Source organism: Saccopteryx leptura, chromosome 2 (genome assembly GCF_036850995.1).
Source record: "Saccopteryx leptura isolate mSacLep1 chromosome 2, mSacLep1_pri_phased_curated, whole genome shotgun sequence".
NCBI lineage: Eukaryota > Metazoa > Chordata > Mammalia > Chiroptera > Emballonuridae > Saccopteryx > Saccopteryx leptura.
Window position 1 is genome coordinate 57,333,598 of NC_089504.1, and position 27,297 is coordinate 57,360,894.

The 27,297-nt window shown below is 35.5% G+C and overlaps 1 protein-coding gene across 2 annotated transcripts in view; it reads right to left on the reverse strand.

Moving 5' to 3' along the window:
* SMC5 (structural maintenance of chromosomes 5) overlaps nt 1-27,297 on the reverse strand; it is a 98,089-nt gene that overhangs the window by 67,016 nt on the left and 3,776 nt on the right. For both annotated transcript variants that reach the window (XM_066368009.1, XM_066368008.1), the window contains exons 2-8: nt 24,573-24,714; nt 18,261-18,313; nt 9,234-9,396; nt 6,172-6,306; nt 4,182-4,322; nt 2,237-2,398; nt 1,372-1,443 (exon numbers count right to left, since the gene is read on the reverse strand). In XM_066368009.1, the coding sequence (XP_066224106.1) occupies nt 1,372-1,443; nt 2,237-2,398; nt 4,182-4,322; nt 6,172-6,306; nt 9,234-9,396; nt 18,261-18,313; nt 24,573-24,714 (868 nt within the window). The remainder of the gene's footprint in view (nt 1-1,371; nt 1,444-2,236; nt 2,399-4,181; nt 4,323-6,171; nt 6,307-9,233; nt 9,397-18,260; nt 18,314-24,572; nt 24,715-27,297) is intronic.

Below are 27,297 nucleotides of genomic sequence, written 5' to 3' on the forward strand. Positions count from 1 at the left end.
AGAAGTAGGAAATGTCAAGTATAAAAGACATCACAGAACAGAATTACCCAGCTCTACCTCCTAACCCATGTCACCCATATATACCCTGAGCACATACACTGGTAACCAAGCTTCCATCATGAAAATTTAAGGTTTATTCTATAGAGAAATTAAATAAAAAAGGCCTGGGACTTGAAAGTAAAGGCACAGAAAAAGGAGTGAATCTGAAAACTAGGAGATTAGTATAATGCTTCCACTGCTAGGACAGCTTTAAGTTACATATCTACCCCTACAACAGATAATTCAAAATTTAGTTTCTGAATGGTCCTGGAAAATAAAATCCTACATACATTTGGGGATCTGTTAGCTAGAAATCCCACTTTCTTGCCCAATCATCCCAAAGTAATTTTGCCATCAAGTCACACCCATAAAAAAGAACTTGTAATCAGCTTTTTAATGCCCTACACAAAAACAACAGAACTCCTTATAATTTAATTCCTGCTATTAAGGTAACTGAATCCCATTTTATTATTATTACCCAATTACACAATAATCATCCAGCTACAAAGATCATAAAGCATATCTATGAGTAGTTTTGAGCAATTTTTCCTAATTATCCTTTGTGCAACTACAGTGTGTCCGTAAAGTCATGGTGCACTTTTGACCGGTCATAGGAAAGCAACAAAAGACGATAGAAATGTGAAATCTGCACCACATCAAAGGAAAACCCTCCCAGTTTCTGTAGGATGATGTGGCAGCATGTGCGCATGTGCAGATGATGATGTAACACCGTGTATACAGCGGAGCAGCCCATGGCCATGCCAGTCGAGATGTGGATGGTACAGAGGAAAGTTCAGTGTGTTCTGTGGCTCCCTAAATTTGAATTCATGACCAAAGTGCAACATGAATATCGGCGTGTTTATAATGAAGCGCCACCACATAGGAATAACATTACTCAGTGGGATAAGCAGTTGAAGGAAACCGGCAGTTTGGTGGAGAAACCCCGTTCTGGTAGGTCATCAGTCAGTGATGAGTCTGTAGAGGCTATATGGGATAGCTACCTAAGGAGCCCTAAAAAAATCTGTGCGTGAGCCCACATAGAACTGCACTGAATAGGTATGAAACTGGGAGAGTTTTCCTTTGATTTGGTGCAGATTTCACATTTCTATCGTTTTTTGTTGCTTTCCTGTGATTGGTCAAAAGTACACCATGACTTTACAGACATACTGTATTATACTTCCAAATATTAGTTTCCCTAATAGATTATGATAAGAAATAGAGAACGAGGAAGATCTTAGACAATTCTCAAATAAGAAGCTATCCCAAAATCCAGGTCTGAACATAAAAATTAGGGCAAATTAGCATAATAAAAATTTCAGTATAAAATCTTACATGTTTATCTTTCCTTTCTATTACATCTTGCTTTTGTTTGCATTTTTGAGATGTCTCCTTAATATCTGTTGCCTGTAAAATTGAACCAGAAGGGGGAAATTAGCTAAAAACTAAAGCATCAGAATTATGTGCACCACTCATCTAAATATTAGGTTATCATGTAAGTTAACCCATAATGCTTTTGCATGATTTCTTCCAAACCAAATACATAATCACCACCAAAATATAACAAGTTATTTGCAAATTTATAGAAGGTATTTCTATTGATATTAAAAATAGCTGCAGCAATATGCAGACATATGTTTCTTTAACTCTTCACATTTATTTTCTCATGTTCTTTCATCTGATCCTAAAAACAATCCTCTAGAATAGCAAGGTCCATAGTTCAAACCAGTCTCAATATAATCTGATTCCAAAATCTCACTAAAGAATGAAAGCCATGACCATCAACATTTTAGTTATATTTTCAAAATATAGGTATTATTCTAAATGCCATCATACTATTAATTCTAAGAAACATCAAGTTTTCTGTATCACCCTTCTCCAAAAGGGCACATAATTACAAAGCCAATACAGTAAGTTCCCAAACAGAGTTCAATGTTTCTAAGAATACTACTCAGAATCCTCTTGTAATTAAAACAATTACATTTTGTTTTTCTCTTTTTATATCTTTTTCTATAAAGTAGCAATCTTCCAACAGTGATGATTAGAACCTTGAAAACGCTGTGGTGGTAGAATTTCTAGTCAAAGAACTTAAGGAACAAAAGCTACAAGTACATCTACAAAATACTTTAAGACTTGCAAAATATTTTTTGTATGTGCTAAGATAAAATACAAGAAATCCAAAATTGAGCCAGGAAAGTACCTTCGCTTTAATTCGAGCCTCCAAATTGTGACGCTGTGTTTCAATTTCTTCAATTCGATCTGTAATGGGAATCTGCCCATCTTTAAGTCTTCTGACTTCGTCTTTCACTTTGTCACGAGCTAGTTTTACTTCTTCATATTCCTGACGAACATTTTCATATTCCTTGCAATTATTAAAAATATATGAGAAGTTAATGCCCTACTAGTTTAAACTAATACATATACTAAAATCAAGGTAGTATCTGAAACTAAATCTATGAAAAGACTGTTTTTATATCCACTTGGCAGGTCTATTGACATTAACATTTGCCTTCTGAAACAACTTTAGAAACAAAGAATACCGACATGATGACTTAATGAGTCTTGATACTCACTGAACAGTTATCTCCATTGATAGTTGGGACTCTGATATCCATCTCTTCCTGTTTCTGAAATTTATATCCTAACAGCTACTACAATGAGGTTTTCCTCTAGCCTCTCAATTAGAAGGGATACAGGAATGTATAAAGAAGGGGGGAACAAAAGAAAAACAAGGCAAAAAATTCAGTTATGAAAAATAAAAACGAAAAAATAAAGACTAAGCCCTGCATGCTGGCTCAGTGGTAGAGCATTGGCCCAATGTGTGGAAATCCCAGGTTCGATTCCTGGTCAGGACATACAGAAGCGACCATCTGCTTCTCTACCCCTCCCCAGAAGAGCGACCATCTCTCTTCTCCTCCCAAAGGCATGGCTCGAATGGCTTGAGCAAAGTGAACCTCAACGCTGAGGATAGCTACATGGCCTCGACTTAGGAGCTAAAATGAAAATAGCTCAGTTGCCGAGTAATGGAGCAGCAGCCCAGACAGACAGAGCATCGCCTGGTAGGGGGCTTGCCAGGTGGATCCCAGTCAGCGTGCATGTGGGAGTCTGTCTCTTCCTCTCCGACTCTCAATTTAAAAAAAAAAGTAAAGACAAAATGAAAATGAATAAAAAAAAACAAAACAAAACAGAAAGAACCATCCAGGTGAAAAAGATGCTTTTCATGTCACAGAAATTGATAAAGATAAGTGGAGCACTAAAAGGGCAGTAAAGAATGGATAAGATGAAGTTAAAAAGACAAAAAAAATAAAATAAAATAAACACAGTAAAAAGAGAGAGAAAGAAAACTATCAATCTTAGAAAGTAAAAAAAAACAAAAGAAAAAAAGTCAATGACCACATAAAACAAAGATATAGTAGATACAAGAGTAATAATGGACATTGAAAAAATGTAATCAAAATGAACTAATGTAAGAAAAAAGTTTAATCGAATTGTGGAACAGGGTGGGATGAAGTAGGGGCTGAAGGCGGAAGGGACACAAATTGAGGTACATATTTTTTCCAATCTAGTAACAATTATTTTCATCTTAACCTTGGAACAAACATTATAGAACTTTCTCATTTACTCCGTTTCACCAACTGTAAAGAAATGCAATGAGGGAACTGAATCTCTAGCCACACGGTAGTAAAATATAGATCACACACTGACTAGAAACGGTAATCTCAGTAAACTTACAAAGCATGTGAGTAGATTACAGTTAATATCCTTCAGCTACATGTCTACTGCCAAACTTAATATTAGTGGCGTACAAGTAAATTTTCAGTGATCTGAGGACACTCAAAAATTTAATTTTTACATTTGTAAACATTTTTAGATCATTAACATTTTATAAAATAAAACTATCTGTTAAAGACTAAAATCTAGATGAAATCCCAGATTTGCATCCTTAGACTTAATAAACTGTTACTTGTTATTAATAATTAATATAAACATTAATAACAGCATACAGCTATATAATAACAAAAAGTTTTATTATATATGATAAAGTAAAAATGAACAAAAGCACCCAATCTGAATTTTAGTACTTCTTTATCACTTTTCTGCTACTTAAAAAATCACTCTTTTTGCCTCCGATAATTAAGACTTACCACCCATGGCCGTTTTGCTTCAAGCATCTCAATCAAATCTAAATGTCGCTTACGTTCATAGAACCTCTCCACATCTTGTTCATATCTTTTATTCCTCTGAATCATTTTATCTAGATATTCAGTTTTCTCCTTGCACGAGGTCTAAAATAAGTATTTATTTAAACAATTAGTTTAACAAAACAAGGACAAGAGGTCAAGTTTTTTAATAATAAAAAATTGTACAATGCTAACAAAATTTCTCAATAAAGAATTCCATAAAAGCTCTTAAACTATGTAAAATTAACATTCAGATTAAGTTCTGGTCTTGGCTCTGTAATTAGTCATGTGACTGTAAGGAAACCCGGTCACATCACAGAGCCTAGACTCTTCTTGCCTAAAGAGAAGAAATGTTATCTGCCTCATTCATTTCAAGGGCAGAAGCAATTCACATGTTACAGATGAAAATTCAACAAAAGCTGTAATGTGCTGTACAAATGAAAATATTATTATTAATATAGAGTGGGGCAAAAGTAGGTTTATCATTGTTCATAAAGAAAATACAATAATTAACAAATAATAATACAAGAATAAAATCTGTGTTTTGTGTACTCACAACTGTAACCTACTTTCATCCCACCCTCTATGTTATGAACACCCATGATTTAAGGCAGGGGTCCCCAAACTATGGCCCGCGGGCCACATGCGGCCCCCTGAGGCCGTTTATCCAGCCCCGCTGCACTTCCAGAAGGGGCACCTCTTTTTTTGGTGGTCAATGAAAGGAGCACATTGACCATCTCATTAGCCAAAAGCAGGCCCATAGTTCCCATTGAAATACTGGTCAGTTTCTTGATTTAAATTTACTTGTTTTTTATTTTAAATATTGTATTTGTTCCCATTTTGTTTTTTTTACTTTAAAATAAGATATGTGCAGTGTGCATAGGAATTTGTTCATAGTTTTTTTTATAGTCCGGCCCTCCAACGGTCTGAGGGACAGTGAACTGGCCCCCTGTGTAAAAAGTTTGGGGACCCCTGATTTAAGGACTTAGAAATAAGAAAACTAAAATTTAGCGTTTATATTGTAAAATAACAAATACAAATATGTACATAGAATTTAGTAAAATAAATGCTTTTTCCACCACAAGACAGTAGGTAGTTTCAGTGAGTGTTTCAGATGGGAATATTAGATTGTTTGATGTGGGAAAGGTAAAAGAACTGATGAAGTATCTAAAGTAAGATAAAATAATAAGTTGTTTGGTAATTCACTCTGAATACATGTAATAATAAAAACAATGTTAAATTATAACAAAACACATATTATCAAGTATATAGTTTAAGAAAAAGCATCAGTTTACAAGATTTCTTATTATAAAAATTAACTGAATTATTTTAGTTGCTGGGTCTTGCAAACTGATTTATTAAATAAAACACCTTTATAAACAATATGCAAAAAACATTGTTTATTTTATTTATTTATTTTTTGAGCAAGAGAGAGATAGGGAGGTAGATGAGAAACATCAAGTCATAGTTGCATCACTTCAACATTGGTACTAAATGTATAGTTTTCTTACACAGTCTACTCCCACACAATTAAAATAATTATCAGATCTGGTTCAACAAAGACAGTAAATTAAAAGCTATATGGTATATGTTGCCTTACCCAAAGCCTTACAGTGTTTGGCACATGGTAAGTATTCTATAAATATTAAATAAGAAAAATACTGAAAATTCTCAAGAGAAAAAAATTTCATAATACTATTAGTTCCTTAAAAATTCAATTAATAACATAGTTAATGAAATAGTCAAATTTTTCAAACTTTACATTTATCAAATCCATTTTTTTTTGTCACCTGATGCAATTAATGTTAGCAATCCTGTGTGAAAAATACAATCCTAAGTGAAAAAATACCACAGATAAATAAATTTACTCAATAAAGCAAAAATCACTTTTGGACATTTTGAGACACAAAAATTGATGTGGGAAAATAAAAGTGAGTTGTCCGTTTACAAATACCTCTAGCTGTTTTTCCTTCTCCCTGAAGTTTTTGAGTTCACAGTGGTATCTGTGCATTTCTGGAGGACCAATTGACTTCTCAGTAGCTTCAAGTAGTTCAATTTTACTGAGTTTAGCAAATTCTCCAACTTTATCCTAGTGTGCAGCACAAAACTTAAAATTAGTAACTATTATCATTTATAAATCTTTAAAACATGTTTCACTCAATGATTACACTTGTCAAGATAAAAAGAAAAAAATCTTTGTTTTGAGATGTGATCTTAATATAAACTGTCCTTTCATACATTTTTCTTTAAAATAATAAAAATAAACAGGTTCTAAACTGTCATTATTCTGAGAACCTTTAAAAAATTTTTATGTGAATATCTTCTTATGCCATACACAAGAATAAACTCAAAATGGATTAAAGACTTAAATGTTAGGCTCCAAACCATACAACTCCTCAAAGAAAACAGGCAATAAAACCTCTGACATGTCTCGTGTCAACATTTTTTTTTGATATATCTCCTTGGCCAAGGAATAAAGAAAAAGAAACAAATGGGACTACATCAAACTAAAAAGTTTTTGCACTGCAAAGGAAACCATCAACAAAATGAAAAGACAACCCAATGAATGGGAGAACATATTCATCAATAATAAAGAATTAATATCTAAAATTTATAAAGAACTTATACAACTCACAAAACAAAAAAAATTCCAATTTAAAAAATGAGCAAATAGCCTGGCCAGGTGGTGGCTCAGTGTATAGAGTGTTGGACTGGGATACGGAAGACCCAGGTTCGAGACCCCGAGGTCGCCAGCTTGAGTGCGGGCTCATCTGGTTTGAGCAAAGTTCACCAGCTTGGACCCAAGGTCTCTGGCTTGAGCAAAAAGTTACTTGGTCTGCTGTAGCCCCACAGTCAAGGCACATACGAGAAAGCAATCAATGAACTAAGGTGTCGCAACAAAAAACTAATAATTGATGCTTTTCATCTCTCTCCCTTCCTGTCTGTCTGTCCCTATCTATCCCTCTCTCTGACTGTCTCTGTAAAAAAAACAAAAACAAAAAAACCGCAAATAACCTGAACAGACATTTCTTCAAAGAAGATATAAAGATGGCCAACAGACATGAAAAAATGTTCAATGTCATTAATCATCAGAGAAATGCAAATTAAAACCACAATGAGGTATCACCTCACATCTGTCAGAATGGTGATCATCAATAAATCAACAAACAAGTGTTGGTGAGGATGTGAAAAAAGAAAATCCTTGTACAATTATGGTGGGAAATTGTTAAGACACTGTGAAAAGCAGCATGGAGTTACAAGAAATTAAAAACAGAACTGCCGTATGACCTATGACCCAGCAATGCCACTTCTGGGAATATATTCAAAGAGATAAGAACAACACTAATTTGAAAGAATATATGCACCCCTATGTTCATGGCAGCGCTATTTACAATAGCCAAGATTTGAAAGCAGCCCAGGTGCCCATCAGCAGATGAGTGAAGAAGGAAATCAGCTTTTGTAACAGCATAGATAGACCTGCAGAGTAGTATGCTAAGTGAAATAAGCTAGTCAGAGAAAGACAAGTACCATATGATTTCATTTACATGTGAAATCTAATGAACAAAATAAACTAGCAAACAAAATAGAAGCAGACTTGATTCAGCAAAGAGACTAACAGCTGTCAGAGAGAGGGGTTGGGGACAAAATGAAAAAGGTGAAGGGATTAAACAAAAACAATGAAGCACTCACAGATAACAGTGTGGTGATGACCAGAGGGAAAGGGGGTTGAGGGGTGGTAATAGAAGATAAAGGGGGGATCAATGATGATGAATGAAGACTTGACTTGGGATGGTGAACACACGATACAATATACAGATGATATATTAGAACTATATACCTGAAATCTATATAATTCTACGTATTAATCAATGTCACCCTAATATTCAACAAAAATTAAGAAAAAAGGCGACTTCTCTGGCCTCTGACCCCCGGGACCAGAGAACATCGTCCAGGAAACGCTGTACTAAATAAAGCTTTTCCACACACACACACAAAAAAAATTAAGAAAAAAATTCTTTGTCAACATCTCCAGGTTGAAAGGTTTATATACATATAATAAACAGTTCAGAATAAAAGAAAAAATAATTCCCTGGATCGAAAGCATCATCAACTATACATCTAGTAGAATGTTAGGAGTTAAAAAAAGAAGAGGCAATTTTAAATATCTAATTCTGGAAATCATCTGACATCAGCTGATAAATGCTTTCAAATTTTAATGTTTTATAAACATATAATCAAATCATCATTTCTGAAGAAAAATGAACTACAATTCAGTTACTGTTACTAGCAGCATTCAAAGACAAATTTGAGATATTTAATTTTAATACTCAACATGAATTACTAGAATGTTTTATTTTTACTAAACAAAATATATAAAGTTTTACAAGGCATGCCTAAAGATTTAAGAGTTTCAGTATATCAAATATTTTATACAAAACCAGTGATGTTAACAAAATTTTAAAAGTGTAACAAATTGAAGCACAAAGTAATTCAAGCTACTCTCTGGACTTGAAAAAACTCTATAACTTAAGACTTATTAATTGAAATTTTTCAAATTACTAGAAATTAGTAAGATTACACTGTAAGAGATTTTCAACCAGTGTGCTGCAGGAATTTTTAAAACATGCAATACCTGACTACTTAGGGCATTGACCTTTTCCCCCTTAGACTGCCAAATAAAAAAATCACACCAACCCAAACAATAATAGCCATCCAGTGTGAATAAATCAAAATTGTATCTATTTATTTTGTCAAATTAGCAAAAAATATATGTGTGCCGCAGAATTTTAGTAATTAGTTTATGTGTGCCATGAGATGAAGTAGGTTGAAAATCGCTGCTGTAAGAGATGAGATGCTACCTTTTACAAAGAATTGTTTGTATTAAGACTGCTATACTGTTTAAATAGTAACCTTTATAAAGTCCCTGAAAAAGTATTTACATTCTTATATAGCATAGCATGAAAAGGAAACAGTATATACAAAGCTCTTCCATCTTTACATTTAATTCTCTCATACCTGAGGTAGAAACTGGCAAAGATTGCCCACTTGAATATTTAAGGCTGCAACCTGCTCTTCTACTACTTTTTGGGTTGTTGCTTTTTTGTTGATGAACCAAAAGGACTGGCTTTTTGTCACATCAATCTCACGGGTAATTACAAGATTTCCAGAGGTCCTGAACCTAGTTAAAAAAAATAATTTAAAAATCTTTATATTCAAAATACATATATTATTTCAGATTGCACCAAAGGTTGCCAGTAGAATTATTATTATAATTTTTATTCTTTTTGATATTTTGGCCCCTCTAAAGAAAATGTTGACAGTTTATTGGTAATAACACAATTTACTACACTTTTAACATTAAAAATTCTTTAGACTTAAAATAAAATTGAAATAAATGCCAATACTAATTCCCAGAAGATGCACATATCTGAAGTTATTCATCCTCTAATCATTATACTATTCTCCAATCACAAGCATTGACTGCAATTCAAAATGGGTTGGTATACAAAATCAGTTAAATCTTAGAAAATCTCTCTACTTGGAAAATGTATGAATGAAACCAACTCTTGCGTATGCATTTCCAGATATCAAAACTGGCTTACCCATGGCTTCTGCTCATCATGTACTCCACTATAAATTCAGAGGGGCCTGTATCACACGACTATACAGGACATTAAACAATAAATAGTCTGAAAGAAGGGTATTTACTTATTTCTTGCTTTAAGAAGTACTACTACTCCACACCTACCATCTATTCATCCATCTTCTTTACTGGGAATCAGCAGCATGAGGTAGAAAGATAAATTATTGGTATCTAATAGCTATATGACAATAATTTATAAATGTATATACAGATTATACCATAATCAGAACTCTCTAAACAGTAAAATTTTAAGACTTATAAAAATGTAGTTTTAAACTTTCATTTCCAGTAGAGTGACTAATAAATATCCTTTTTAAATCTTCTTGCTACAATTAACAAAAATTAATAGATAAAATACTAAAACATCTCTATAAATACATTTTTGAGTCAGCATGAAAGAAAGGAATTCTGGTCAAAATCTCAGGTAGGAATCCAGGAGTGAAAAAATAAAGTGCACTTTCACTCTGTGGCCATTTGACACACCAGACAATCTAACACATTCATTTTCATGATCTCACAGGACAGAGGTATTGTAGACAAAGCCCAGAGCTACGAAGGCAGAGAGTGTAATAGAAACCATACCCAAAAGGCTATACCCTCAGTGTAAAGGCAAACTAGAAATACAACCCCCTTTAATCCCCCGCAACAAGGTATCTGTCTTAAACTATGGCTTGAACTATGAAACAAGCATAAAACCTTCCCCAAGAGTCACTAACAAGTCAGTCTCAGAGCTGCATCTTGAAGTTACAGGAGGTTCAAAAACCCTCAATCTGAGAATTCTGTACCTTGTGATCCTGGATTTAAAGTATCCAATGGTCTGTGTGTGACAGAATAAAAATCCCCGCTGTAGGAATCTATCTTTATCCTCAACTAACTCAGATAAAGTTTAGATAAAGGAGCATATATCTCACTGGCAAAACACACACATACACAAAAGCAAGGCACCAAGACTAATAACTAGCAGAAAAAAGAACCATACTGGAATTAATGGACTCCAGAATAAAATATGTAATTTATTTACTATATTTTATGAAAGATCAAAAATATAACAACAATATCTGAAAAAGAACCAAATGCCACAAAAAGACATATAAAGAAGAAAAATATGAAAGCTGTTAAGAGACATGGATGACTAAGAAAACCTAACATCTGTCTAAAGAGTTCTAGAAGTGAAGGAGACAGAATGAGAGGCAATATTTAGAGATTTAACAGATGACCTTTCCAAATCACAGATTGAAGAAGTTCATTAAATCCCAAACAAAATAAGTAAAAAAATAAACCCACAACTAAATGTATCATCTAAAACTATAAAACACCAAAATAGAGATATAATTTCAAAAGTTTCTTGACAAAAAGAGAATTCCTATCAAAGAAACTAAAATTAGGTTCCCATGAAAAGATAAAATTATACTCTGTATGCACTGAGAAAGAACATATTAATGTGAAATTTTGTATCTAGCAAATACAGCTTTTAAGATAGAGCAAAACAACATCATTTTCAGACAAAAACCAATTGTTCCACTAGAAGACCCTCACTAACTAAAGGAAACTTTAAAGAATGTCTCCTAGCACCCTGATTCTAGGCCGATTTGAGGTAACCAAGGGTACTTTGAAAAGGCTAAATGTTTTCTTCACCCAAGAATCCTCTGGGTCAGGATTTATTCACACTCTGAGCTGGACCTCCATGGCTTCTCTGTAGCTTGGTGATATAACAAGACAACACCTGAGAACTCTGCCTTCATGAGACTCCCTCCTGCCTGTTACACGGGTCTTACAGTTGTTCCATGATGGGTCCTTTTGATGTGTTATTTATGCCACACAGAGGAACTCCCATCCCTGACATTCACAATAAGGATAGGTGATGTTGTATCATGAAGAGCTTGAGAAGAGGCTCATGAGGTAGGCTGGGGAATAGTCTACCCATTCACAGGGGACATGTGCAAAGGATTGATTCAGGACATTCGGAGGCCTGACCGATGGTGGCACAGTGGATAGAGCGTTTACCTGGGACACTGAGGTCCCAGGTCTCAAACCCCAAGGTCAGCGTCTTGAGCGTAGGATTGATAAGATCCCATGGTCAGTTGCTGTCTTGATTGAGCCCAAGGTTGCTGTCTTGAGCAAGGGGTCAGTGGCTCAGCTAGAGCCCCCTAGTACAGGCATGTATGAGAAGCAATCAATGAACAACTAAAGTGACGCAACTATGAATTGATGCTTCTCATCTCTCTCCCTTCCTGTCTCTCTTTCTGTCTCTCTCACTATATAAAAAAAGAAAGACTTTCGGAGGATGGTGTCTGGGGCATGGACTTACTCATAGATGTAGCCACATACAAGTTTTGTGCCAGGTCTTGTGTTTGAGCTGCAATGCATTCAACATTTGTTCAGTGTATTAGCCAGGAATACCATAAGACCACAAAGTGAGTCAAACAACAGAAATTGATTTTTTAAGCAATTGTGGAGGTCAGAGTCCAAGATCAAGTTGTCAACAGGATTGACTTCTGATGTTAGCTGTGTGTTTGTCATATATGGCCTTTATTATATTAAGGTGTTTCCTCTATTCCCTCTTTGCTGGGAGTTTTTATCATAAACATGTTGGATTTTTGCCTAATGCTTTTTCTGCATCTATTTATATAATAAAATTACTTTTATTCTTTTTATGTGGTGTATCACATGATAATTGATTTGTGGATATTGAACCAATCTTGCATCCAGAGAATAAATCCCACTTGATCACGGGTATGATCTTTTTAATGTATTGGTGAATTTGGTTTGCTAATATTTTTGAGGATTTTTGCATCCATGTTCATCAGGAATATTGGCCTATAGTTACTGTTTTTTGTAGTATCTTTGTCTGGTTTTGGTATCAGGGTAATGCTGGCCTTATAAAAACGAATTTGGGAGCTGTCCCTCCTCTTCAAGTTTTTGGAATACTTTAAAGAAGGGTAGATAGGTATTAATTCTTCAACTATTTGGTAAAATTCACCTGTGAAGCCATTTGGTTCGGGGCTTTTGTTTTTGGAGAGTGTTGATTCCTTATTCAATTTTTTAAGTAGTTATCAGTCTCTTCAAGTTTTCTGTTTCTTCCTGACTCAGACCTGGACGATTCTATTTTTCTAGGGATTTATTCATTCTAGGTTGTTCACTGTGTTGGTATACAATTTTTTGTAGTAGTTATTTTTATAATCCTTTGTATTTCAGTTATGACAACTGCTATTTCTCCTCTTTTGTTTCTAATTTTATTTGGGCCCTCTTTTTTTTTCCTTGATAAGTCTAGCTAAAGGTTTATTAATTTTGCTTACCTTTTCTAAAAACCAGCTTTTGATTTCATCAATCATTTGTATCGTATTTTTTTCACTTCGCCTTGCTTTTCATTGTTTCTTGCATTTGTGTTCTTCCCTTTGGGATGTTTCTGCTAGGTTAACTGTGGTCGGCAAACTCATTAGTGAACAGAGCCAAATATCAACAGTACAACAATTGAAATTTCTTTTGAGAGCCAAATTTTTTAAACTTAAACTATATAGGTAGGTATATTCCTTATCGAGGTAGCGCCTGCACTTGGTATTTTGTGGAAGAGCCACACTCAAAGGGCCAAAGAGCTGCATGTGGCTCACGAGCCGTGGTTTGCCAACCACTGGCCTAGATTTTCAGACTGGACATCATGGGACTGCTCCTTTCTTTGGGCTGGGCTGTCTGAGTTTGTGTTCACACATTGTTTCTGAGTTTGAGTATCAGGAAGCAGAGGCTGTATAATGGAGGCTGAGATGCGAAGGGACCAGGACTTTGTCTAGGTATTGTTCATTGTGGGCCACTGAGGTGGCCATTACTCAAGAGTGGGTAAGGTGACTGCAAACTTCTAGTTAGAAGTAGCCAAGCCCAGAGGGGCTCAAAACATGTCCCAGGATTCCGTGGCACTGACATCCACAGTGTAATAGCTCTGAAAGCTGAAATACCCAATTTCTCTGGCTTACCAAAGAGTAGTATGCTTAAAGTCAGACAGCCCTGGGAGTGAGTCTTGCCTTGTCATTCACTGGCTGAGCAGTCTAGAACAAGTTATTTCAAATTTCTGAGCCACAACTTTCTCATTTATAAAGTGGGGATAATATTTATCTCATAAGGTGGCTGTATGGATTAAGTGGAAAAAAAAAAAAAAGCATTTGACATTTAAAAAATCTAAAAAATAACAGCTATTATTTCATACATCTTGGTTCTACTCCAAGCAATGCTAGGGTTTCTTTCCAAAAATCATCAAATGTATATTTTCATTATTAGTACTTGATCAAAATCTGATGATCTAGCACTGGGGGAAAAATGGACCTTTACTACTTGGATTTCTCTTATAGAATCGTGAACAGAATTGTGCATTTGTCTTCGTGGTATATGGGAATCTCTGAATCACTTAAGCAATTAAGTCACACTAGGGTTAAGGCAGGGGACAATGCCTCATGTTTAAAATGGGTAAAACTGTGCTTTCTTATTTCTCTCCCTTGTTAACGTTTAGATAGCTTACACCAAATGAGGCAGCCATGAAGGTCTCAGGGCCCTGCAATGACCTCTCTGAGCCCTGCTGACACCCAGGATGTCAGTGCTGAAAGGGATACATGTACACTACTTATCAGCAGTGTGGGAAATCAGAGACACAGGAGGTAAAGCCAGCCACTCAAGACTGTGTGGCTGGCGCTGAAGTATAGAGAGAGACCTGAAAGACATTACCCAAGTTTCTTGGTGTATGAAAAAATGAAAATAGGTCCTGACTGGTTGGCTCAGTGGATGAGTGTCAGCCCAGCATGTGAAAGTTCTGGGTTCGATTCTCAGGGCACAAAGGAGAAGCGACTGTGTGCTTCTCCACCCTTCCCCTTCCTCCTCTCTCTCTTTTTCCTCCTGCAGCCATAGCTCAAATGGTTTGAGCAAGTTGGCCCTGAGTGCTGAGGATGGCTCTGTGGCCTCCAGCTCAGGCACTAGAACAGCTCGGTTGCTGACCAATGGAGCTGCGGCCCCAGATGGGAAGCATCACCTGGTAGGGGACTTGCCCAGTGGATCCCGGTCGGGGTGCATGCTGGATCGAGGCTGTCTTTCTGTCTCCTTGCCTATCATTGAATTAAAAAAAAAACAAAAAACCCAAAAAACGCAACAACAAAAAAAACCAGTCCTGCTGGCAGCCAGACTATGATATGCTCAACAGAACAAAGACAAGGCCCATAGAATAGAAACAATGTGCTCAATGTGCTACAAGGACTCTCCATGTCCATCCATGTTTCAATAATAGAGGAGGCTGCTCTGAAACTAAAAATGGAACTAAGCATTTCCCTTTCTAACCAACAGGTTGGTTAATGGTCACTGGTTAGATTATTTGAGCTAGTCCTTCCCTCCCTCCCTTCCTTTCTTCCTTCCTTCCCTCACAGGGACAGACAGACAGGAAGAGAAAGAGATAAGAAGTATCAACTTATAGTTACGGCACTTTAGTTGTTCATTGATTGTTTCTCCGATGTGCCTTGATGGGGGGGGGGGGGGTCTGCAGGGGCTCCAGCGAAGCCAGTGACTGACCCCTTGCTCAAACCAGCGACCTTGGGCTCCAAGCCAGTGTTTTTGGGGCTCAAGCAAGTGACCATGGGGTCATATCTATGATCCCACACTCAAGCCAGGTGAGCCCATGCTTAAGCCGGTAGGTAACCTTGGGGATTCGAACTTGGGTCCTCCGTGTCCCAGGCTTACACTCTATACACTAGGCCAGTGGTCCCCAACCTTTTTTGGGCCATGGACCAATTTAATGTCAGAAAATATTTTCATGGATCGGCCTTTAGGGTGGGACAGATAAATGTATCACGTGATCAAGACAAGCGTCAAGAGTGAGTCTTAGATGGATGTAACAGAGGGAATCTGGTCATTTTTTAAAAATAAAACATCGTTCAGACTTAAATATAAATAAAACGGAAATAATGTAAGTTATTTATTCTTTCTCTGCGGACCAGTACCAAATGGCCCACGGACCGGTAGCGGGGTTGGCCAGTACCGGGGGTTGGGGACCACTGCACTAGGCCACTGCCTGGTCAGGCAGTAGTTTCTTTCCTTAAGAAAAAAAACAGCCTTGGTGATTCATTGTAGAAAATCAACAGTGCTTAAGACCTGCAACCATACATAATGGGGTTTCAAAATTTAAATATTATTACTCCCTCTGCACTTTATACATATATACACACACAGTTCACTTAGTATTTTTTTTTAGTTTCAGTATCTGAGAAACCACTGTGATCAATCAACAGTCCCAAGCTAACCCAGGAGTATCTCTGACAATCTTTTTAATGGAGATATGATTGACATAACATATAATACACCACTTTTAAGTATATAAATTTTTTTATTGTGGGAAAATATACACAGTATAAAATTTATCATTTTAACCATTTTAAGGTAGACAGACACTTGAAAGAACATATGCATCAACAGTTTGACATATTCACAAGGCTATACAAATACCACTATGATTGTTGCATCACCCCAAAAAGGAGCCCATACCTGTTAAGAAGTCACTCCCCATTTCTCTCCTCCTCCCATACACCAGGCAACCACCAATCTATTTTGTCTGTATGGATTTGCCTATTGAATATTATATAAATGAAATTAGACTATAGTTTTATGCATCTGGCTTCTTTCACTACGTATAATGTTTTTAAGGTCCACCCAAGTAGCAGGATCTATCAGGGTTGCATTGTTCTTCATGGTTGAATACTATGTCATTGCATGGATATATCAAATTTTGTTATATATTGGACTTTTGAGTTGTTTATAATTTTTCCCTATTAAAATTAGAAAAAAAAGCTAATTTTGTGCGAATGAGCAAATATTCTCTAGAATAGTAACCAGATCAAAGAAGAGTTGTATTTAAAATCCTATTTTGGCAGGTACACTGCCAAATAGGATATATTACTTATATTCCCACAAATCGGGAATGACAGGATTAACTTTCCTACACCTTCCTATTACTGAATTTTATTTTTAAACTCTTCTAAGCAGAAAGAAAAAATAACTTTATTTTGATTTACTTAATAACTAATGAAGTATAGTCTCTTTTTTATTTAGAAAAATTAATAGCCAATTATTTCAACTCAATTTGAGTAATTTATACCACACACTTTAACAATCATTATTACAATAAATTCTCCTATACATTTAGCTCTGTCCCTATTTTCTCCATTCTGCTCCTCTTATTTTCTGAACCAATACCATGCTATCAATGGCTATACAGTAAATTTTAACATCTGGTACTCAAATGTCTTATTCATGATTCTGCTTTTCATAACCTCCTTGGGTTTTCTGGCACATTTATTCTTCCAGACGAACTTTAGAATCAACTTGTAAACTTACTGTTGAGACTCTTATTAGAATTATATCAAATTTATATATTAATTTTGAAAGGACTGACATGTTAATATTAAATTTATATTTTTAGGAACATAATATATTTCAACATTCATTCGGGTCTTGGTTTTTTATACTTCCATAAAAACTTGGTTTTTTATACTTTCATTATATTTTAATAAGGTAAATACAATCTAGTTTAGTTTTACTTCCATATGTGCTTATTTCTCATCTCTACATACAAAATTTTCTAACCACTTTTGAGTAAAGAGACTATTTTCTCATATATTATAAAATGTACGACTACAAGAGCTATTCCAGTTAAAAAAAATTCCATGACTTTCTATAAACACTCCAAAAAAAAAAAAAGAAAACAATGCCATTCTCTAAAAATCATCCAAATAGTATACATATTCATGTATAAAAGATTGAAAGTACATATATACACCAAGGAAGTCAACTATTTTCATCTTAAATTCTAATGCTTATCCACCAGAAATGTCTGCTAAGAGTGGCAAAAAGGTAACATCTAGGTGCAACGAAAAAGAATACTATAATGAATTGTGAATTTCTATCATAAAGGAGGAAACGGAAAATGGTGCCAAGAACTTGCCATACATAAGACTCACCAAATTATTAACAGAGGTTATTTCTAGAAGTAAAATTGTATCAAGAAGGTCTTCATTTTCAACTTATACACTTCCATATCATTTGTATTTTTTGACAAGTATTACTTTCAAAATCAGCACACAAATAAATTTATAAAAAATACTGCAATGTCATAATGAATATTTAACAGTGGTATATTTCTATTTCATTATCTCCCATAAACTTTCAATTCCCTAAGAAGCTTTCCAAAACAAAATTCTTAAAATTTAGGTTTTAAAGATGCATTAAAACACTTTATCTGAATCAAGTACTCTTAAAACATTTCCTATATTTATGTCATAATACTATATTATTCTTCTTTTCTAAAGTCATTAGGAAAGCATTAACATAAATTAAGAAATTCTAGGGAAAAAAGTGGTTTCAGCACTTTTAATACTTACAATTCAATTTCAACCATGCCCTTGGAACATCCTCTCTTCACAAAAAAGCCAGCCTTAAAAACAAAACAAAACCAAAAAAATACAAAGTGAGCAGTGTGATGACATATCCAGGTTGATTTAGCAATGTCATTATTATTTGTCAGATCAAGATTCATTGGCCCTGGCCGGTTGGCTCAGCGGTAGAGCATCGGCCTGGCGTGAGGGGGACCCGGGTTCGATTCCCAGCCAGGGCACATAGGAGAAGCGCCCATTTGCTTCTCCACCCCCCCCCCCCCTTCCTCTCTGTCTCTCTTCCCCTCCCGCAGCCAAGGCTCCATTGGAGCAAAGATGGCCCGGGCGCTGGGGATGGCTCCTTGGCCGCTGCCCCAGACGCTAGAGTGGCTCTGGTCGCAACAGAGTGACGCCCCGGAGGGGCAGAGCATTGCCCCCTGGTGGGCAAAGCGTCACCCCTGGTGGGCGAGCCGGGTGGATCCCGGTCGGGCGCATGCGGGAGTCTGTCTGACTGTCTCTCCCCGTTTCCAGCTTCAGAAAAAACGAGAAAAAAAAAAAAAAAGATTCATCAATTACTCTGTATAAAAGGCCCTTTCATTGTTTCCACCCACAAAAAGCAGTAATAAAATTAGATACAATTTACTCAATCTTTTATATGCCAGACAACCTCTTATAAAGCTCATGACAAAGTCAGTAAGTGGCACAGAGCAAGGATCTGAACTCAGTAATCTGGCTCCAGAGCTTGTTTTCTTAGCCGCTATACCAAATACATTCTCAGAGAGAAAAAAGAAACCCAGGGGGAAATAGGATAATATCAAGATATTATCCCAATCTCCTTAATACCACTGGAAATTTCAACAGTTGCACAGATTAGATATTATTAACAACCACCCAATATTACTCATCTTGTTATTAATAAGGATATAACTGCCACCAAGTATTTTTTCTAAAAAGAGCAATATAAAGAATAAGTACAATTTAATTAAGTATAATTTATATACATATATGAGCATAAGCATGAAAACAGACCCTGGGCCTAAAAAAAATCAGATTGGATCTTAAATCAAGCTATAAGACACCTTGCAAATAATTATCTTTTTAACCCTTTGCGTAGTGAGTCTTTTTCATGCTTGCTGATCCCTGGGAGTGAGTTTTTTTCAAAAAATGAAATTAGTTCCAGTTACAATTTTATTAACTTAAAATCATGCTTGTTTGATAACTAATTTATGGAAACAAGAAGAACATACATTTACCTTTTTTTAATGTTGCCTTACACATTTTTAAAATAAATCGATCATATTCTGGTGGGCAAGAGTCACGAGGATGTACATGAATGTTCGTTCTACTCAAAGGATTAATAGCGGTAACAGCAGTGATGACAATTACAACCACAACATTTATTAAATGTTACTATATGCTGATGTGCTAAGCATTTTATATATAATTTTCTCGTTTACTACTCATAAGCAACCTTATGATATATATTACATCCATTTTATAAGTGATGAAACTGAGTCCCTAAAAGATTTTGAAAGTCTATCCTTGTAACCAAGAAAGTACAGCTTAAAGATCAAGGAAGAGTACATACTTCAACATATACTGTCCAGGTTCAAACCTCAACTCAATCATAGATAATTTGTATGATCTTGAAAAAAGCAAAAACTTAACCTCTCTCTATTAGATTCTTCATAATTAGAAAAAACAATGGCATTTTCATAGGAGTGCCATCTGTACTAGCCTGCAGCAATTAGAATACTTGGAACCAATCAGAAGAAAATAAAACCATGAAGCAGTTCTTACTGTAAAGTGTGTGTGTGTGTGTGTATGAATTCTACCCAATATGATGGTGTTAAGTTTTTATATTGGCATTTAAACATAAATACAACATTAAAAATATTTTTGCTGAGAAAAAGAGCAGTTACTAAATATATCTGTGGACATCCAAAGGTCTGCAATCTGTCATCTAAGAAACCGCATTCCTCAGCCTCCTTAAAAACCCCTTCATGTAAGGATGTGAAGTGTCTTTACAACAAATGTATATGGAAAGGTTGGTGAAAATTCTTACAGCCCAGTCTATTCTTACAGCCCTTGGAATACAACCCAGTAGACTCTTACACAGAAATAAGGATTTAATAAATAACTTTGTCAATTAAAACCTATAGTATATATTACTATAGTACTTATAAAATTTCTGAGTTGGTCCTTGGAAATTATCTACTTCAAACCCCTTTATCTTTGAAATAAAAACAACAACAGAGATCTAGATGATTGACTAAAGTCACAAGGCTAATTACTGGCATAGTGGTATCTTTTCTACCTCATAAATGCCTCCCATATAGCATTAAGCACATATAAATATTTTGAATAGGTTTATTTATAAGGATATATGCCTCACTCTTGTAACTCCATATTAAAGCCTGGCTAAGAAACTTGTAATATCATTTTGATAATATTGCAATGTTTGCAGTAGCTTTAGAAAAATGTAAAGAATCATTTCAAGTTTTAAGAATATTTTACAGTGGGATAACAAATTACCTCTCAGGACTTTCTTTTTAAAACGTTTTTATATGAAATATATACAAAACAGTATATATAAACTTCATGTACTGTTTAAGGAGTAAAATAACAGTATTTACCACCAATTGAAGAAACTGAACATTTAGTGTATCTCTTACTCCTTGTATAACTCACCACAACTACATTCTTCTCTTTTCTCAAAATGTAATCTTTGAGCAAATTTGTTGAGCATACTTTCACTTTTCTTTAGTTTTGCTCTATAAATCTCTAAACATTAAATATATTTTTCTCTAATCATTAAATATCATATATTATGCTTTTTACCATTCTATAAATAAACTCCTACTGCAAGATGATTATTTTTCCTTAAAATTAGTTTTCTGAAATTTAACCAATTACCTAAAGTTTATTTTCACTGTAATAATATATTTCAATTTTATTTTTTACCAGAATTCACTGTAAACAATACTCCTATAAATTATTTCCATAATTTCACCTAATATAAATGTATAAGAGTTCTAAGGTATCCAAAGACAGGATTTCTGAGTAACTGGGTATACTCATCTATAGATTTACTAGGTAATACCCTTGTCATTTTTCAAGGAGGCTGCGCAAATATATAAATATATTCCCACCAAGACTGCATCAGAATTCCCAATACCCCATATACTTGTAAGTACACGGAACTGCCAGAATTTTTGTGAGTCTGATAGATATACTGTGCCACGGTGAATCTGCATTTGAGATTCTTTTCGTATATTTACTTCCTGTTTGAGCTGCCTCTTCTGGGAGACAACTGAGCATATCTCCCCCCCCCCCCCATTTTTCTCCTGTGTTGTTACTGCTTTGCTTGTAATAGTCTAGATACCAGTCTCTTATTATACATATTACATATTACATACCTTCTCCCAATCTGTAGCTTGTCTTTTTCTATTAGGTATCTTTTGATAAACAAAAATTTCTTAATTTGCTTTTGGCTGAATTTATCAAGGTTTTCCTTTTCTATCTATATTTTTATTTAAGAAATGTTTCTTTAACCCAAAGACAAAAGATACTCTCCTCTATTACTACCTTCTAAAACCGTTCTGGTCAATCACATTTACATCTTCAATCCACCTGAAATTATTTTTTGTTAAAGTGTGAGGACAGAACTCAATTTCCTTTTTTTCCCATCTGGAAAGCCAGGTGTCTCAGTACTATTTATTCATTTTCTCCTGCTCATTTACAATGTCAGTTCTGTCATAAACGAAGAGTCCACTAACCATGGCTTTGTATCAGGCTTTTTATTGTTACATCATACTAGTCTATTTATATTCCTACACCAATAGGACAAATATTAAATTACTGTAACTTTACATTAAGTCTTGATATCTGAAAGAACAAATTACCCTATTTTCTATTTCTTTAGGAGTACCTAAGCTATTCTTTGGCATTTTGTTCTTCTATCTAAATTTCAGAGCCAACTTGTAATCTGCTATTGACAGTATTGGCATTTTGACAGGAATGACACTGGATATGCAGATCAGTGTGAAGACATTTTATATATTAAGTATTTCTGCCCATTAATACAGTGATTCTCTCCATTTAATCAAACTTTACTTTTTTAATAAAATTTTATAATTTCTGCATGTAGGCCGTACATATCTTTTGTCAATTTATTGCTATGTAACTTGCATACTTTCGTTGCTATTGTAAATGTGTCTGTTTTTAATTGCATTTTTCTTTCTGTTGTTAAAGTACAGATACACAACTACTTTTGCTGTACAATCTTATATCCAACAGTCCTGATAAAATTCCGTATTAATTCATCAGAAAGCTTATCTAGTTTTTGTTGTGGTTTTTATGCAGACACTCATATGATCTGTGATTGAGTTTTCTGTCTTTCTAACTTGTATCTTTTGTCAGCAGAATTTTCAGTACAAAGTTGAATATCCATGATAGAAGGTAACCTTGACTTATTCCTGAATTTGCTATGTATTTTCATAGATATCTTTTTAAAAAATTAAGAAAGATCCTATCAATTCCTAATTTGCTTCAAGTTTTTAAATCACAAATTACTGTGGAATTTAATTCAATACTTTTTCTCTATCTGCTGAGATGACAATGCAGTTTTTCTTTAAAATATATTATGTTAATTTTTTTTCATGTTCACTCACTCTCCCAGGCCAAAAACAAATTTAATTTGGTCATAATGTTTTATGCATTTTCTTAGATCCAGCAGGCTAAAGTTTCTTCTTTTTTTTTTTTTTGAGATTTTTTTGTTTTAATATATACTCACGACTAAGATACGCTTACAATTTACTCATCCTTTCCTTGACTGATTTTGATACCTACAGTAATAATCTCTATGCAAAATAAGAAATTACTGCTGTTCAACTAATCCATAACTGTTTGGTGTTCTGAGAAAAATGTAACAGCTGATGTATTTTTTTCTAGTTAGTCAGTTCTGACCATTTCTTTAGTTATAGAAACCTATATATTCACTTTTTAAAAATTTAAATTTAGCCTGACCTGTGGTGGCGCAGTGGGATAAAGCGTCAACCTGGAAGTGCTGAGGTCGCCGGTTCGAAACCCTGGGCTTGCCTGGTCAAGGCACATATGGGAGTTGATGCTTCCAGCTCCTCCCCCCTCCTCTCCCTCCCTCTCTCTCTCTCTCTCTCTCTCTCCTCTCTCTCTCTCTCTCTCCTCTCTAAAATGAATAAAAAAATAAAAATAAAAAAAAAGATCTTATAATTCCCATTTAAAAAAAAAATTTTTTTTTTAATTTATTGGCATAGAGTTGTTCATAATCTTCTCTTATAATCTTATTAAATCTCCACTACATTGTGGTAATGCCCCAGTGGTAATCATCAGGGCAGTTCATGAATACTTTTGTTTTCCTTCAAGCCCATGGTAGAATTGCAATTGCTCACTTTTTCTGATGCAAGTGGCTTTTTGACTTGTTTTGTCTAATAAAATCTGAGTGGAAAAAACAGATGTCAATTTTTGGAAGAAATTTTGGCACTTAACTCCCTTCTCCTATGTGGCAATATGGAAGTATGTATTAAAATGACTCTATTTGCCCGGGTACCTAAGTGACCACAAAGGGCCTCCACTAGATACCGTATTTCCCCATGTATAAAATGCACCTTTTTTTGAAAATTTTGGGGTCTGAAAACTGGGTGCGTCTTACATAGTGGTTGTAGATTTTTTAACTTGCATTTCCCGCTTTTTCGCATGTTTTTATTTTTTTTTGTTTTTTTGGTTTTTTTTACAGGGACAAAGAGAGAGAGGGATAGATCGGGACAGACAGGAATGGAGAGAGATGAGCAGCATCAATCATCAGTTTTTTGTTACAAGACCTTAGTTGTTCACTGATTGCTTTCTCACGCATGCCCTGACCGCGGGCCTTCAACAGATGGAGCAACCCCTTGCTCGAGCCAGCGACCCTGGGTCCAAGCTGGTAAGCTTTGCTCAAACCAGATTAGCCCATGCTCAAGCTGGCAACCTCCAGGTCTTGAACCTGGGTCTTCCGCATCCCAGTCTGACACTCTATCCACTGCGCCACTGCCTGGTCAGGCAAAAAAAAATTTTTTTTTACACTAAGAATTTCAAATATTAAGTACTTGGAGAATTCTTTCCATAAATAACCTAAAATACTTCTAAAAATAGAAATCTCCTCCAAGTTTCTCTACCTGCAAACTTCATTTATATTTAAGCAGTACATTTTTTACTATACCCAAATAACTGAGATACAGAATTGATGTTACTAAAAGCAATTCACCACTTTGAATTTTTTTTAAAAAAGCACTTATGTTAACTCACCTTATCTGCCCGTCCCATGAAAGCTGGTTTGCCTGCTAATCCAAGGCAAATGGCACACACAATGCTGGACTTCCCTGTTCCATTAGCTCCAATAATCATATTCAAGTGGGGTCCAGGATATACTTCACAGATATCATATGTTCTGAATTGTAAAGAGATGAAATTACTAAGCAGAGAAGTGAAGAATATTTTCTTTACAAAAACAATTTTTCTTGCTTTACAGGCTTACACAAATTCCTTTAAAAGCCAGGCAATCTTACAAATTTAATGTTATTTAGAGGTTGTTAATGAACTAGAAGGAAAAATTAATTAAAAAATCTATCAATGAAAAAGTGAACAAAACAATATACCATAGATGAACAAACAAACCAGAAAGACTCACAGATACAGAGAACAAACTGATGGTTGCCAGACCGTGGGAGGGGTGGGCGGCTGGGTGAAAAATGAAAAGAAATAAGAAGTACGATTAGTAGTTACAGAATAATCATGGGGTGTAAAGTACAGGATAGGGAATATAGTCAAGATATTGTAATAACTGTATGCTGCCAGGTGGATACTTGAATTATCAAAGGGATCACTTCATAAATTATTTAATTGTCCAACCACTATGCTGGAGACCTGAAGCTAATGCAAAATTATATTGAATATATATAATTGAATAACAAAATTTAAAAGCTAAATAAATAAAATCATTAGGAAAATAAGATATCATATGCCTATTTCAACTATAAGTCTGTTGAGTAAAGCAAAGTTTGATATTATTTATTCTCTTTTAACAATTATAATACATGAAAGAATATCAAAGCTACTATACAAATAATTTTTTTTAAATTTCAGCCTGACCAGGCGGTGGCACAGTGGATAGAACATCGGACTGGAACGCAGAGGGCCCAGGTTTGAAACCCCAAGGTCACCAGCTTGAGCGTGGGCTCATCTGGTTTGAGCAAGGCCCAAGGTCATTGGCTTGAGCAAGGGGTCACTCGGTCTGCTATAGCCTCCTGGTCAAGGCACATATGAGAAAGCAATCAATGAACAACTAAGGTGCTGCAATGAAGAGTTGATGCTTCTCACCTCTTTCCTTCCTTCCTGTCTGTCTGTCTGTCCTTATCTGTCCTTCTCTCTGTCTCTGTCACACACAAAAATTTTATGTCACCCTGGCTGGGTAGCTCAGTTGATTAGAACATCCTCCAGATAAGCCAAAGTTTCAGTTTTGATCCTCAGTCAGGGCAAAAACAAGACTCAACCAATGAATACATAAATAAGTAGAACAACAAATTGCTGTTTCTCTTGCTCTCTCTTCCTTCCTCCCTAAAATCAATAATAAAAAACAAAAAATATATATACTTTATGTAAGAGAAGCCATGGCTCATTCATCTGAAATCTGTTTTCATTTGTTTTAAAATGCTTAATCGAAACTTTCCATATTCTAATATTTGAACAATCCAATCGAATTTTATTCTAATTAGAAAACTGAAGACATACATCAACCCAATGATTTCATAGTTATTAATTTTTAAAAATTACATCGATTTCCGGCCCTGGCCGGTTGGCTCAGCGTAGAGCGTCGGCCTAGCGTGCGGAGGACCCGGGTTCGATTCCCAGCCAGGGCACACAGGAGAAGCGCCCATTTGCTTCTCCACCCCTCCGCCGCGCCTTCCTCTCTGTCTCTCTCTTCCCCTCCCGCAGCCAAGGCTCCATTGGAGCAAATATGGCCCGGGCGCTGGGGATGGCTCTGTGGCCTCTGCCTCAGGCGCTAGAGTGGCTCTGGTAGCAACATGGCGACGCCCAGGATGGGCAGAGCATCGCCCCCTGGTGGGCAGAGCATCGCCCCATGGTGGGCGTGCCGGGTGGATCCCGGTCGGGCGCATGCGGGAGTCTGTTTGACTGTCTCTCCCTGTTTCCAGCTTCAGAAAAATGCAAAAAAAAAAAATTACATCGATTTCCTTAAATATGCTGCAGAGATTCACCCAAGCATACATAGTTCAGATAAAATTTATTACTATGGGAGGAAGCAAGAGTGCATCAACCAAAGTACTTCTCTAATACTCCCTGTGCCAGAAGCTGCATGCTGTCCAGCAATCAACCTATAACAACAGCATCTAATCCTTAGTAGCTGCCAGGGACAGCTGTGGCAAAATGTGGAGCAAACTCCTGATTCAGACACTTTTCTAGCTTATCTTTGAATACCCTGAATTAAAATCCATAAATTATGTCCCATTCCCACAGCTGCCAACTAATTCTCCACAGATGTTTTACTTGCTACTTATCTGCCAAATATAGGGTGGGGCACAGTTGTTTGTATAGAAAATCATAAAATTAATAAATAATAATACAAGAATAAGCTCTGTTTCCCATACTCACAACTGTAAACCTATGTTTTATCACACCCTGCATATAAAAAATTTTAACCAAACACTTCAACGTTAATACTTAAATTAATAATAATGAACTGCCAGGAGGTAATAAAGGGAAAACCAGGTGACAGAGAAGTATTTTCTAGCAGGTTTCAACTCCACATCTCTACACAGTATCTATTTACTTTTATCTTTTCATATGCTTAGTTCTGTTAGCAGCTGGGTCTTGAAGGAACCCTCTGTAATGGTTAAAATAAAACTAGTCTGGGACTTCCACACATCTGGAAAATTACATGACTTGAAACTTCTTAATAAATTTCCTGCTGTGAAATCTCTGTGCAACTGTCTTACTAAACTAGTGATGCAACTGA